General features: G+C 43.1%; 1 protein-coding gene across 1 annotated transcript in view; it reads right to left on the bottom strand.

The window, feature by feature from the left end:
• Positions 1-15,363, bottom strand: part of crocc2 (ciliary rootlet coiled-coil, rootletin family member 2) — a 292,849-nt gene that overhangs the window by 84,547 nt on the left and 192,939 nt on the right. Inside the window, exons 26-28 of the mRNA XM_060833953.1 lie at positions 10,639-10,806; positions 8,476-8,860; positions 3,913-4,121 (exon numbers count right to left, since the gene is read on the bottom strand). Of these exons, the coding sequence (XP_060689936.1) occupies positions 3,913-4,121; positions 8,476-8,860; positions 10,639-10,806 (762 nt within the window). The remainder of the gene's footprint in view (positions 1-3,912; positions 4,122-8,475; positions 8,861-10,638; positions 10,807-15,363) is intronic.

Genomic DNA, 15,363 nt, shown 5'->3' with positions numbered 1-15,363 from the left:
ATAATTGCTCATCTGAATGGGCAATTAGTTCCTTCTGTGCTACAGCATTCTGCAGTCTCTCCTTTCACCATTGAAATAATACTCTTCCCACCACAGTGGACAACCTCCTATCATACTTCATGTGCTGAATCTATGTGCTCACTTAATCTCTCAATATGCCTTCGAAGACTCTTTGTATCTTTCCACCATCCTGCTTTCTGACTTACCTTTGTATTGTCGGCAGATTTGATTATATGTCAGGCCCCATTCAAGTTATTAGAATAGATTGTACATTGTTGTGCACTGATACCCACGGCACTCCAATAATTCCAGTTTGCCAACCTGACAATAGCCCACTTATTCGGACTAATTTTGCAATCATCTATTCATGTTAATCAACTGACCCCCACTTCATGAGCTGTTCATCCGTCCTCTTACCCTCACTGTTTATGTGGCTCCTTATCAAATACCTTTTGAAAAATCAAATGGACTACATTCACTGGAACCACTACCTATTAGCTTTCTATATTCTCACAGAACACTAATACACTTGCAAAAGATGAGTTACCATTTATAAACTCATACTGCCTGTGCTTGACTGCATTATGATTTTCCATCAGTCCTGCCTTCATAGTGGATTCTTGCATTTTTCCAAAGATGGATGTTAAGCTAGTTTAATATATTCTTACTTTCTGTATCCCTCTTTTCTGAATAATGGTGCGACTTTTAGCATCTTCTAATCTGCTAGGACTTCTCCAGAATCTCGGCAACTGCTGAAGGTGACAACCAATGCATCTATCATTTCTGCAGTCACTTTTTTTTGAAAGCTTACGGAACAGATCATCAGGTGCAGAAGCAACAAAGGTGATTGATGAGGGCAGAGTGGTAAACGTGATCTATATGGACTTCAGTAAGGCATTCGACTAAGTTCCCCATGGGAGACTGGTAGCAAGGTTAGATCTCATGGAATACAAGGAGAACTAGCTATTTGGATACAGAACTGGCTCAAAGGTAGAAGACAGAGGGTGGTGGTGGAGGGTTGTTTTTCAGACTGGAGGCCTGTAACCAGTGGAGTGCCACAAGGATCGATGCTTTGGATCATTTATATAAATGATTTGGATGTGAACATAAGAGGTATAGTTAGTAAGTTTGCAGCTGACACCAAAATTGGAGGTGTAGTGGACAGCAAAAAAAAGTGATCTCAGATTAGAATAGGATCTTGACCAGATGGACCAATGGGCTGAGGACTGGCAGATGGAGTTTAATTTAGATAAATGTGAGGTGCTGCATTTTGGGAAAGCAAATCTTAGCAGAGCTTATAGACTTAATGGTAAGGTCCTAGGGAGTGTTGCTGAATAAAGAGACCTTTGAGTGCAGGTTCATAGCTCCTTGTGAGTACAGTCACAGATAGACAGGATAGTGAAGAAGGTGTTTGGTATGCTTTCCTTTATTGATCAGAGTATTCAGTACAGGAGTTGGGAGGTCATGTTCTGATTGTACACGACATTGGTTAGGCCACTTTTGGAATATTGCGTGCAATTCTGGTCTCCTTCCTATCGGAAGATGTTGTGAAAAACTTGAAAGGGTTCAGAAAAGATTTACAAGGATATTGCCAGGGTTGGAGGGTTTGAGCTTTAGGGAGAGGCTGAATAGGCTGGGGCTGTTTTCCCTGGAATGTCAGAGGCTGTGGGATGACCCCCTTGTGAGGGGCATGGATAGGACAAATAGACAAAGTCTTTCCCCTGGGGTCGGGGAGTTCAGAACTAGAGGGCATAGGTTTAGGGTGAGAGGGGAAAGATATAAAAGAGACCTACGGGGTAACTTTTTCACGCAGAGGGTGGGACGTGTATGGAATGAGCTGCCAGAGGAAGTGGTGGAGGCTGGTACAATTACAACATTTAAAGGGTATCTAGATGGGTATATGAGTAGGAAGGGTTTGGAGGGATATGGGCCAAGTGCTGGCAGGTGGGATTAGATTGGGTTGGGATATCTGGTCGGATTGGACGTTTTGGACCAAAGGATCTGTTTCCGTGCTGTACATCTCTATGACTCTATGACTTATCAGTCTTTATTCTCATTAGGTTTCCTAAAAGCTACCTTTTATATCGAGTCATTTTTTCTAATATTTTCTCTACGGCTCAGTCTGATATTTTGTTTTATAGGCTGTCAGGCACCTTGAAGCATTTTATTACGTTGTAGATGAATTATGCTAGCGGAGACTGTTATCAGCTTTGCTCTCTTTACAAACTATTACACACACATGGGGTGGCAAATACATTAATTAATACTGCAAGAAACCTTACCCTCCAGTTGGTGCACGTCCTTCAATGAGGAAGCAGAAGCAGGGGATTATTAGGTCACACAGTCATAGAGATGTGCAGCATAGAAACAGACCCTGCAGTCCAACTCGTCTATGCCAACCAGATATCCTAAACTAATCTAGTCTAATTTTCCAGAACTTGGCCCATATCCCTCTAAACCCTTCCTATTCATACACCCATCCAGATGCCTTTTAAATGTTGTAATTGTACCAGCCTCCACCACTTCCTTTGGCAGCTCATTCCATACACACACCACCCTCTGTGTGAAAAAGTTGGCCCAAGCTTGAATGTTTCCAGGCCTTACTACACAGACACAAGCTGCAGAGCAGTTGTGAATAGAACTGAATGCTGTGCAATAATTAGTCAAAAATCTCTACATCTAACTTCACAATAATTTTAAAGTCATTGATAAAGCTTGTGAAAATGGTTGAGCTTGGTACATTACCTTGAAAACCTCTGCAGCAATGAGACGGGACAGAGTTGATTGTGGCTGCCAATAGCAACAATCCCCTCACTTTTGGCTCCACATCACTCCAACCACATTAGTTCCATATAAAAGCCTCCCGATGGAGATTTTTGGTTAACATGTACAAGATGTGACTTGACATGCAGAAAACATAACCACGGAGGTGGGCAGGCCATGGCTTTCATTTCAGGCACGACACTCAATTCATTCTCTGGCCCTTGATTCCTTACATTTGTCATTGCTGAATCAGACCATGCAGAAACAGCATCATGTTGTACCCCAGAGTGAACCTTAAGATCCTCCCAAATCCCCATCACCAAGATTGCTCATTTATACTCGCGTGCCCATTTTGCTTGTCTTCCTCTTCTCCATCTGAACAATTCATTTTCAATGCCCTCCTGCACTGAATACGCTAACTCATTCCTTGCTGGTCTATATTTATTTCCTATCCCCTAAAGCATTAAGTGTAATACGCTCATTTCCCAAGTACTCCAGTGCCTTTTCTATTTCAAAGGGTCATAAATTGTTAATACACACTTTAGTCTCTAATTTGAGTTCTGAGGAAGGGTTACTCAACCTGAGATGTCAACTCTGATTTCTCTCCACAGATGCTGTCAGACCTGCTGAGCTTATCCAGCAATTTCTGGTCTTGTTTCAGATTTACTGCATCTGTGTTCTTTTGGTTTCTATTTAGTCTCTACTTTGTCTTTTCAATGACCAACAGTGCAAGCCTAAACTGCCCCACATCCTTTTATGCTACCAGAGGTAGCTGTCTTCAAGATTCGCATTCTTGCTTTAAAACAAATCTTTCACCTGTATATTCCTTGTTTTGCAAACTCTTCTCAAACCAACTTGTAGGTGACCATTTGTCTCCTCACTATTGTGAACAACCTTGGAAGGCATTTTTCAATCTTAGACCATTTGAAACCAAACCATATGAGTGCAGCTTATTTTTTCTGAATTAACCAGTAGATTGGGAGTAGATCAATACAGCAAAGAGCTTCAATAGGGTGGCCCAGGGGTAGTGTCCCTGCCTCTGCATCAGTAGGCCCAGGTTCAACTCCCCCCAGTTCCAGAGGTGTCACAACACATCTGAGCAGGTTGATTGAAAACATATCTACAGCAAAGAGTTCTCAGATACTTGACCCTGTGCTTCTGTGTGTCACGAAGTTCCTGCAGGAAGTCTTGTAGGGCGCTTTTAACGGCTTCAGGATCGATGTCGGCTATGCATGGTTCAGCACGAGTAGGTGACACAGAGTGGTAAGGAGAGTCAGTGTGACTCCGATCCGGAGATCCAGTTCGTGGGATTGGACTGCCCCGTCCATCTGTGGTAGTGGTGTAAGTGTTGTCAAAACCTTGGGATTAAAAAAACAGAAACACTAATTAAAATGGGTAAAATAGAAATTAGTGGAGTAAAGCTAGTGTGATTTGGCAGCTCCATGTACATTTTCAATGGAATAACAATTTTGTTCTCCTTCCTCATATCTCTAATCTGATTGTAGATTTCCTCTTCAAGTTCCTTCCTACATTCCAGAGTGAATACATGCCGTATAGAGACTGATACTGACATTAAATGCAGACTGACTCAACATCATTGGATTAGATTAGATTCCCTACAGTGTGTAAACATGGCCTTCAGCCCAAGTCCACACCGACCCTCCGAAGAGTAACCCACCCACACCCATTTCGCTCTGACTAACACACCTAACCTAAGGGAAATTTAGCTTGGTCAATTCAATTAACCTGTACATCTTTGGACTGTGGGAGGAAACCACGCAAACACAGGGAGAATGTACAAACTCTACACAGACAGTCGCCCGAGGCTGGAATTGAACCTAGGACCCTGGTGATGTGAGGCAGCAGTGCTAACCACTGAGCCACCATGCTACCCTTCGAAGAGTTTGAAGATGAAGAAGACCATAAGACCATAAGCCATAGGAGCAGAAATTAGGCCATCCAGCCCATCAAGTTTGCTCCACCATTCTAACATGGCTGATAAGTTTTTCAATCTTTTCCTCCCACTTTCTCCCCGTAACCCTTGATCCCCTTGACAAGCAAGAACCTATCTATCTCCATCTTAAATGTACTCAATGACCTAGCCTCCACAATGACCTTCTGTGGTAGTGAATTCCATAGATTCACCACTCTCTGGCTGAAGAAGTTTCTCCTCATCTCTGTTCTATAAAGTCTTCCCTTTATTCTAAGGCAGTGCCCTTGGGTCCAAGTCTCTCCTCCCAATGGAAACATCTTCCCAACATCTACTCCATCCAGGCCATTCATTATTCTTTAAATTTCAATTAGATTTCCCCCTCATCATACTAAACTCCATCAAGTATAGACTCAGAGTCCTCAAACGTTCCTCATATGTTAAGCTTTTCATTTCTGAGACCATTTTCATGAACGCCCTCTGAATACGCTTCCTGGAGATAGGGGACCCAAAATTGTGCAAAATACTCCAAATGTAGTCTGACAAAAACCTCAAAAAGCCTCAGAAGTACATCCCTGATTTTACATTCAAGTCCTCTCAAAATAAATGCCAACATTGCATTTGCCTTCCTAACTACCGACTCAACCTGCAAGTTTACCTTGAAAGAATCCTGGACTAGAACTCCCAGGTCTCTTTGCATTTCAGACTTCTGAATTTTCTCCTCATTTAGAAAATAGTCCATGCTTTTATTCTTCTTACCAAACTGCATTACTCACACTTTCTCACGTTGTACTCCATCTGTCACTTCTTTGCCGACTCTCCTAATCTGTCCAATTCTTTCTGCAGCCTCCCTGCCTCCTCAATACTACCTGTCCCTCTCCCTACCTTTGTATCAACTGCAAACTTAGCCAGAATGCCCTCAGTTCCTTCATCTAGATTGTTGATGTATAAAGTGAAAAGTTGTGGTCCCAACACTGACCCTTGCAGGACACCACTTGTCACCGGCTGCCATCCTAAGAAGGACCCTTTTATCCCCACTCTCTGCTTTCTACCAGACGGCCAAGCTTCTATCCATGATAGCACCTTGCCTCTAACACCATGGGCCCTTGTGCGGCACCTTGTCAAAGGCCTTCTTGAAGTCCTAGTAAATAACATCCATTGGCTCTCCTTGGTCCTACTTGCTCATTACCTCCTCAAAGAATTCAAACAGATTTATTAGGTATGACCTCCCCTTAATGAAACTATGCTGACTTTGCCCTATCCTACCATGCACTTTCAAGTATTCAGAAATCTCATCCTTCACAATGGATTCCAGGGTCTTACCTAGGATCGAGGTTAGGCTAAGCTACCTTTAATTTCCTGTCTTTTGCCTTACTCCCTTTTAAATAGGGGTATCACGTTAGTGATTTTCGAGTCGTCTGTGGCCCTCCCTGATTCTAGTGATTCCTGAAAGAGCATCACTAACCCCTCCACTATCTTTTCAGCTATCTCCTTTAGAACTCTGGGGTGTAGTCCATCTGGTCCAGGTGACTTATCCACTTTCAGATTTTCAGTTTTTCTAGCACCTTTTCTTTGGTGATGGCCACCATACTCAGCTCTGCCCCCTCACTCTTCCACCATGAAGACTGATGCAAAGTAATTATTTAGTTCCTCAGCCATTTCCTTGCTGCCCACTACTATCTCTCTAGCATCATATTCCAGCCATTCAATGTCCACATTTGCCTCTCTTTCGCCCTTTATATACCTAAAGAAATTCTTACAGTCTTCCTTTATATTACTGGCTAGCTTACCCTCATATTTAATCTTCTCCCTCCTTTTTTCTTTTTATCTTGCCATCTGTTGATCTTTGTAAGCTTCCCATTCATCTAGTTTCCCATTGCCCATCACCACATTATATTCTTTCTCTTTTGCTTTTATGCTATCCCTGATTTCCCGAGTCAGCCATGGTTGCCTCATCCTCCCTGTACCATTCTTCTTTTTCCTCGGGATGAATCTCTGCTCTGTCTCCTGAATTACTCCCTGAAACTCCTGCTGGCGTCCACTGTCTTTCTTGCTAGGCTCCTCTCCCAGTCAATTCTACCCAGCTCCTCCCTCATGCTTCTGTAGTTGCCTTTATTCAGCTGTAATATCATTACCTCTGATTCTATCTTCTCCCTCTCAAATTGCAGAGTAAATTCAATCATATTATGATCACTGCCTCCTCAGGGTTCCTTCACCTTAAGCTGCCTTATCAAGCCTGCGTCATTGTACAACACTATGTCCAGTATTGCCTGTTCCCTAGTGGGCTCCACCACAAGCTGCTCCAAAAAACTATCTCGTAGACATTCCACATTTCTTTTCTTGCAATCTATTACCAACCTGATTTCCCCAGTGCACCTGCATATTGAAATCCTGCATGATCACTATAATTTGGCCTTTCTTACACAAGAAAAAGAATGGGTTGCATTACAGTGTCATAGAGTCATAGAGATGTACAACACAGAAACAGACCATTCAGTCCAACCTATCCATGCCAACCAGATATCCCAACCTAATCTAGTCCCATTGACCATTCTGGCCCATATCCCTCTAAACCCTTCCCATTCATGTACCTATTAAGATGCCTTTTAAATATTGCAATTGTGCCAGCCTCCACCACTTCCTCTGGCAGCTCACTCCATACACGTAACCACCTTCTGTGTGAAAAGTTGCCCCTTAGGTTTCTCATATCTTTCCCCTCTCACCTGAAATCTATGCCCTCTAGTTCTGGACTCGCCCACCCCAGGGAAAATTTGTCTATTTACCCTATCCATGCCCCTCATGATTTCATAAACCTCTATAAGGTCACCCCTCAGCCTCCAACGCTCCAGGAAAAACAGCCTAAGCCTATTCAGCCTCACCCTATAACTCAAACCCTCCAACCCTAGCAACATGCTTGTAAATCTTTTCAAAACGTTTTCACATTTCGCAACATCTTTCCGATAGGAAGGAGATCAGAATTACACACAATACCCAAAAGTGGCCTAACCAATGTCCTATACAGTCACAACATGACCTCCCAACTCCTGTACTCAATACTCTGACCAAGGAAAGCATATCAAACACCTTCTTCACTATCCTATCTACCTGTGATTCTACTTTCAAGGAGCTATGAACATGAAGGTTTCTTTGTTCAGCAACACTCCCTAGGAGCTTACCATTAAGTGTATAAGTCCTGCTAAGATTTGCTTTCCCAAAATGCAGAACCTTACATTTATCTGAATTAAACTCTATCTGCCACTCCTTAGCCCATTGGCCCATCTGATCAAGATCCCGTTGTGATCTGGTTGAGGTTGTAGCTACAGGTATACAAATTGTAGCAGCAAGATTGCTGTTCTGGGGAATTACAGATTGGAACAAGCAAGGCCTAAACAATAACGGAAGCAAATTTCCAAAATGTGAATGGGACTCCTTGCTGAACATTAATCAACATACAAGCTGAGAGGCAGCTGACTGAGTCCTAAAACAGACCAGGTACGGCAGCTAAATCTGCGAGTTGAGATTGTCATGAGGTTTAAGATCTAATTAGGACAGGGAGAAGGTTAACACAAAACCTACCAGAACACTTCTTAGCAAGCTGAGGAGATCTGAAGTGGATAGTATAGACTTGCCAAAGCGCAGTGGGAACAGGAAATAATCCCTGTGCTAGAACAGGTCAATCTGAGGTACATTTGAAAATAACCACATAGTTTGCAGGGACCAAGCAATAAATACAGGAAGGTGGATGGAATATACTGAAAAATAGCTCACTACCATTTTTGTACCTTTGGTGGGAGAGCGGGCTCGCTGTGGAGAAGGGCTACGGCTGGAAAATCCTGGGCTGGCTGTGCGTCTAGAATGGCCAATTCCCAAGGTTCTGCGCAGTGTGGAGTGCAAACTGCCCAACTTGCACTCCATATCCCTCTTGGCAGACTCTACCTTGGACAGTTCTGTTTCTAGACCAGTTACACGGCCTTCCATAGCACTGATCTTTAGCATTAACTCATCTGCTTCCCCTTTGGCATGTTGCAGCTTCAGTTCCAGATTCCGGCTGTTGTCTTGAAATTTCTTCTCATTCAACTGGCAATCCTCCAGCTGTTCAAGGAGCTCTTTCTCATGAGCTTTGAACTTATTTTCCATGTCCATTACCTTCTTCTGGAGATTGGCAACCTGGAAAAGAGAGACGGCATACCAACCTTGATCAATACTTTGAGGTTGAACCATACTCCTCCTAAATGTGGTGGTATGTTCAGAACCAAGATTAACTACTTACCTTACACATGCATCTGTAAGATCACCTCCCGAACATTAAATTTTTTTTTGCCCTTATCGTAACTCCTACTGAAATGTTGAACTGTTGAATCATCTCTGTTATCTCCTCCCTTGATTATTCTAGTGTCAAATGGCCAATCCCTCAGATTTTACTTTCTTTAAACTTAAGATCACTCAAATGCTGCTCATTTCCAACTTACAGCAGGTTCCCCTCACCAATTTCCTAGGAGAAAGTGAGGACAGCAGATGCTGGAGATCAGAGTTGAGAATGTGGTGCTGCAAAAGCACAGCAGGTCAGGCAGCATCCGAGGAGCAGGGGAATTGACTGTTCAGGCATAAACCCTTCATCAGGAATGAGGCTTATGGGTCGGGGCTGAGAGATAAATGGGAGAGGGGGTGGGTTTGTGGGACGTCCTCTCAGGTCACCGATCTGCATTAGTTTACTGGGTCAAGCAAGTCTCAATTTTAATATTCTCATCCATTTTTCAAAATCATTCCATGACTCTGGCCCTTACTGTCTCTGTAATATCCTTCAGCTCTATGGCCCATGATTTTGGTACTCTGCCAGTTCAGCCTTCTTGAGCATGCACAATATTAAAAATGTAATATGCTAATGCTGAGGCCCATGATGATTTTTGTGAGGCACTGTCCCTTCAATAGCACCTTTCAAACCTACGATTGCTAACATTCAGAAGATGCATGGCAGCAGGTGCATTGGAAAACCACAGGTAAGTTCCCCTTCAAGCTAAACACCATCTTAAGTTGAAATATATTGCAGTTCCTTCATCTAATCTGGGTTAAAATCCTGAAACTCTTAATAGCACTGTGGGTGATTGAAGTCATTCAAGAAGATACCTCAATATCTCCTTCCCCTGGGCAATTAGGAATGGGCAATAAATGCTGGCCTCGCCAGTGACACTTACATCCCTAAGAGCGAATATTAATAAAAGAGGATTTGACATTAATGTTCCAGTCACACGTCTGTGACCTTGAAATGTGAGATAATTCATGCAGGGAACTAACGTGTGAATGGAGATTTTTCCGGTCTCCAGATCTTCAGAAACTCAACCCCAATTAGTGAGTCATCATTGCCTGATTTTATTTTATTTTTTGATATTCTGAGATACCAGACTTCCTTATGTTAATTTGTTAGTTGGGATCACTGGTAGCACTCTTGCCAATGAGTCAAAAGGTAATGATTCAAGTCCCATTCCAGGGTTTGAAGACAGTAATCTAGCTGACGTGCTGGTATAGTACTGAGGGGGGACTCCTTCAATAGAGTTAAAAATCACACAAACACCAGGTTATAGTCCATCAGTTTATTTGGAAGTACTAGCTTTCAGAGCACTGCTCCTTCATCGGGTAGCTACCTGATGAAGGAGCAGCACTCCGATAGCCATTGCTTTCAAATAAACCTGTTGGACTATATCCTGGTGTTGTGTGATTTTTAAGTTTGCCCACCCCAGTCCAACACCAGCAACTCCACATCATGACCTTCATGATTGTTAGAGTCTTTACCTGTTTAGTTGGGCGAGTATAAAGATCCTATAGTACTATTCAAAGAGGGGCAATCTGTGAAACAGTCCATCAAAGTTTGCAACGGTTCAGAATGATTTTTCTGCGGGTGTGTTGCTGCTTTATCAGCAATGAACAATAGTACACCATCCTGCTTTTACCTCTTTGCGGGCTGATTCACGGCCAGTTTCTGCATCTACAATCTTCTGCTTCAGCAGAAAGGATTCCTTCCTGCTCTCCTCCCCACGTTGTTCATTCACAGTCACTTGGGACTGCAATTCCTCCAATTCTTTGCTCTTCTTTGCATTCTCGCTGTCCAACATCTTCACCTGAGTAAACAGTACAAGGGGCAGCAGTCAGCAGATCTGGAAGCTAGTTTCTGGACTTGTCTTTCAGATTAAAGGAAGTTTACAACACAGCATCTTAAACTGGTCAGTCATATCAAGATATTTGTTTTAAAGATCGGGCATAAATTGGCACCAAGGTGCACCCTGGATTAATATCAAGTTAATACCAGATTATTAGAACTTTAAGCAGGTGGGAACAGAGAAATAGTAATTTGGCCCATCACATTCAGCCACAGATCAGAAACAATACCCTTGTGATAGATTCTACAAGTCTACCCAACCACCTGAGGGGAACTGCTGTATAAATTCTCCTTGGTTGAAATAGCCATCAAACAAAGTGGCAAAATTATGCATTCATCCAATGCTCTCTCAAAGTGCTTCTACTGTCCAGACATTATTAAATGCCATTCGACTGCTGCATGTAGATACCACCTTCCACAGGTATTGAACCCTTCCTCTGAACAGAGGCTAACAGCATGATAGCATGTAACTTGAGGGTATAAATATCTCATATAGTATCTTACCCTGGAGCACTTGAAACATTTCACTTTACTGGAAGTACGCTCCTTGTAACAATAATCTAATGTTATCCCAAACACTAATATGTCTGAGGCATCTAATATTTATACCTAATACTTAGTAGTACTAAACAGTTTGGGTGGAGTTTGCAAATAGTTTGGATGGAGCAGATTTTGTCAGGTATATCCAGGAAGGATTCCTGACTCAATATGTCAGATAGGCCGAATGGAGGGGAGCCCATATTGGATTTGGTGCTTGGCAATGACCCAGTTCAGGTGTCAGATCTCTCAGTGGGAAAGCATTTCAGTGATGGTGATTATAACTCCCTGACCTATGGAGAGGGATAGGAGCAGGCCGTTATGGGAATTACAATGCTATTAAGTAGGAACTATGGAGCATAAATTGGGAGCAGATATTCTCAGGGAAATGCATGACAGAAATGTGGAGGTTGTTTAAGGAGCACTTGCTGCAAGTGCTGGATAAGGTTGTCCACAAGGGACAAGGGATGGTAGGGTGAAGGGAGTTTTGGTGACAAGAAATGTGGAACGTCGAGTCAAGGGTAAGAAGGAAGCTTACTTAAGATTGAAGAAGCAAAGATCAGACAGGGCTCTAGAGGATTACACGGTTGGGCTCTAGAGGATTACACGGTAGCCAGGAAGGAATTGAAGGATGGATTTAGGAGAACTAAAATGGGGGTATAAAAAAGCCTTGGCAGGTAGGATTAAGGAAAACCTTAAGGCGTTCTACACCAATGTGAGAAACAAAAGGATGGCCAGAGTGAGGGTAGGGCCGATCAGGGATAGTGAAGGAAACTTGTGCCTGGAGTTGGAGGAGTTAGGGGAGGTCCTTCATGAATACGTTGCTTCAATAGTCACTAGTGAGAGGGACTTTGTCATTTGTGAGGACAGAATGAAATTGGCTGATACACTCGAACAGGTTGATGTTAAGGAGCATGTGCTGGAAATTTTGAAAACATGAGGATCAATAAATCCGCTCGGCCAGACGGGATGTACCCTAGGTTACTACAGGAAGCGAGGGAAGAGATTGCCGCACCTTTGGCAATGACCTTTGCATCGTCACTGTCCACTGGAGTAGTACCAGATGATTGGAGAGTGAAAAATGTTATTCCCTTGTTCAAGAAAGGGAATATGGATAACCATGGGAATTACAGACCAGTCAGTCTTACGTTGTTGGTGGGCAAATTACTGGAGAAGATTCTGAGAGACAGGACTTATGATTATTTGGAAGACCATAGTTTGATTTGAGATAGTCAGCATGGCTTTGCAAGGGGCAGGTCATGCCTCACAAGCCTTATTGAATTTTTTGAGAATGTGACAAAACACAGTGATGAAGGTAGAGCAGTGGATGTGGTGTACATGGATTTTAGCAAGGCATTTGATAAGGTTCTCCATGGTAGGCTCATTCAGAAAGTAAGGAGGCATGGGATACAGGGAAATTTGGCTGTCTGGATGCAAAATTGGCTGGCCCATGGAAGACAGAGGGTGGTAGTAGATGGAAGGTATTCAGCCTGGAACTGGGTGACCACTGGTGTTCTGCAGATATCTCCTTTTGGGAGCTCTGCTCTTTGGCATTTTTATAAATGACTTGGATGAGGAAGTGGAAGGGTGGGTTAGTAAGTTTGCCGATGGCACAAAGTTTGGTGGATAGTGGATAGTGTGGAGGGCTGTTGTAGGTTGCAATGAGACACTGACAGGATGCAGAGCTGGGCTGAGAAGTGTCAGATAGAGTTCAACCTGGAAAAGTGTGAAGAGATTCATTTTGGAAAGTTGAATTTGAATGCTAATACAGGGTTAAAGGCCAGATTCTTGGCCTGGTCAATGCTAACCCCCAGGATGCTGATAGTGGGGCATTCAGTGATGGTAACACCATTGAATGTCGATGGGCGGTAGTTAAATTTCCTCTTATTGGTGATGACCATTCAATTAGTGTGGTGCAAATGTTACTTGCCACTTGTCAGTCCTAATCTGGATATTGTCCAGATCTTGTTCCATTTGGGCAAGACTGCTTCAGTGTCTGAGGAGCACAAATAGTGCTGAACATTGTGTAACCATCGGCGAACATCCCCACTTCTGACCTTACGATGGAGCAAAGGTTATTGATGAAGCAGCTGAAGATGATTGGGCTGAGGACTCTCCCCTGAGGAACTCCTGCAGAGATGTCCTGGAGCTGAGATGATTAATTTTGAACAATCACAACCATCTATCTATGTGTCAGGTATGACCTCAACCAACATGATTTCCTCCTGATACCCACTGATTACAGTTTTGGTAGGATTCCTTGATTCCTTGAGTCAAATATGGCCTTGATGTCAAGGGCTGCCACTCTCACCTCACCTCTGGAATTCAGCTCCTATGTCCATGTTTGAAACAAGGCTGTAATGAGGTCAGGAGCTGAGTGGCCCTGACAAAACCCAAACTGGGCGTCACTGAGCAGGTTACTGCTGAGCAGATGCTGCTTGATAGCACTGTTGATGACACCTTTATCACTTTACTGATGATTGTGAGTATACTGATGGGATGCTAACTGATTGGGTTGGGTTTATATACAGGACATACTTGGGGCAATTTTCCACATTGTTGGGTGAATACCTGTGTTGTAATTGTAGTGGAAAAGCATGGCCAGGGGAGTGGGGATGCATATGCAGGAAAACATGTTTGTAAGGCCAAGCCAGACCCCTAAGCAAAACATAGATGACCAACAAGATGGTGCAGTCCTATAAAACTGGCAGCAAGGTAAGTATTAAGGAGGTGTGCAAATGCAGACACATTCACGAGGCTTAGGGTCAACTAGGTTTTTCAAGTTTTCCAAACTGACAACCTTATTATACTATGCGGACAATGTAAATCAAGCAGAAGCTTGTACAACTTTTAGTATCATATACCATGAAAAGGCAGGATGACATATACTAAAAGCTAAGATTAATGTGGGAATGAGTGTTAAAGTATTCTTACGACACATCCTGAGAGACATTACAGCAAGATGTGCTCCATCGTACAGCCTAAGAGAGAGCATTTCACAGCAGACAATTGGATTCCAATCCACGCACTGGCTGAATCATACTGTAGTGCTGACACACAAACTCATCTTGGCTTCCCAAAATGTTATACTTGGTAGGTGTCAATGGTTGAGCAGTGACAGGATCACCAGTATTCACAGTTCTCAGAACAGTCGCAATTCATGAAACACGAACTGTCAACAATCTCCAAGGATATCACTTTGAATACAAGACAAATACCAGAGTGATTATGTCTGACATGCTGAACAGATTACTCAGTCCACACAAAGAACACAATATTCCTCGATCTGTAGACTGATGCTCGGGACTATGAGACTGAAGACGCTTTCAAGGGTTGATCTATGACAGTTTGCCCAGAGTCAGTGTAAACCTTCAAAATTGGCAACTGTTAAAGATTAGCAACAATAAGGGGTACGGGAGATCATTATCCAAGGGCTGCCTGAAAATATTGAAGAAATACGGGAGAACATGTGGCCATTTTGGCCATACATTGGTGAACTTGGCATATCACAAGTAACTTTCAAGGGCACACAATCCCCAAAACAAAAGCGTTTTGCTAAGATACCATGTGCGTATTAGAGAATCACATGTACAAGATGACAATCACATGAATCTATGACGTGGCCAGAGATAAGGGAATAATCAATAACTTACAATACATGAGAGGCATGCCAAATGTATCAGCCCCAGCATCAGAGGAAGACTCTATTTCTACGCAATGTTTCACACACCACTCGAACCAAAGTAGCAGCAGACCTATTCACAGTGCACGGGGAAGAATACTCACTCCTTGACTCCGTCTACCATCAACAAGGCACAAGTCAGGCGTGTGATGGAATACTTCCAACTTGCCCGGCGGAGTGCAGCTCCAACAACTGTCAAAGCTTGACTGGCACCATATCTACTTCCTCCACCACCAATGCTTAGTAGCAGCAGAGTGTAACATCTACAAGCACTGCAGGAATTCACCAAACATTCACCAG

This window comes from Hemiscyllium ocellatum, chromosome 13 (assembly GCF_020745735.1).
Source record: "Hemiscyllium ocellatum isolate sHemOce1 chromosome 13, sHemOce1.pat.X.cur, whole genome shotgun sequence".
Taxonomy (NCBI): domain Eukaryota; kingdom Metazoa; phylum Chordata; class Chondrichthyes; order Orectolobiformes; family Hemiscylliidae; genus Hemiscyllium; species Hemiscyllium ocellatum.
This window is presented reverse-complemented; position numbering and strand designations above follow the sequence as displayed.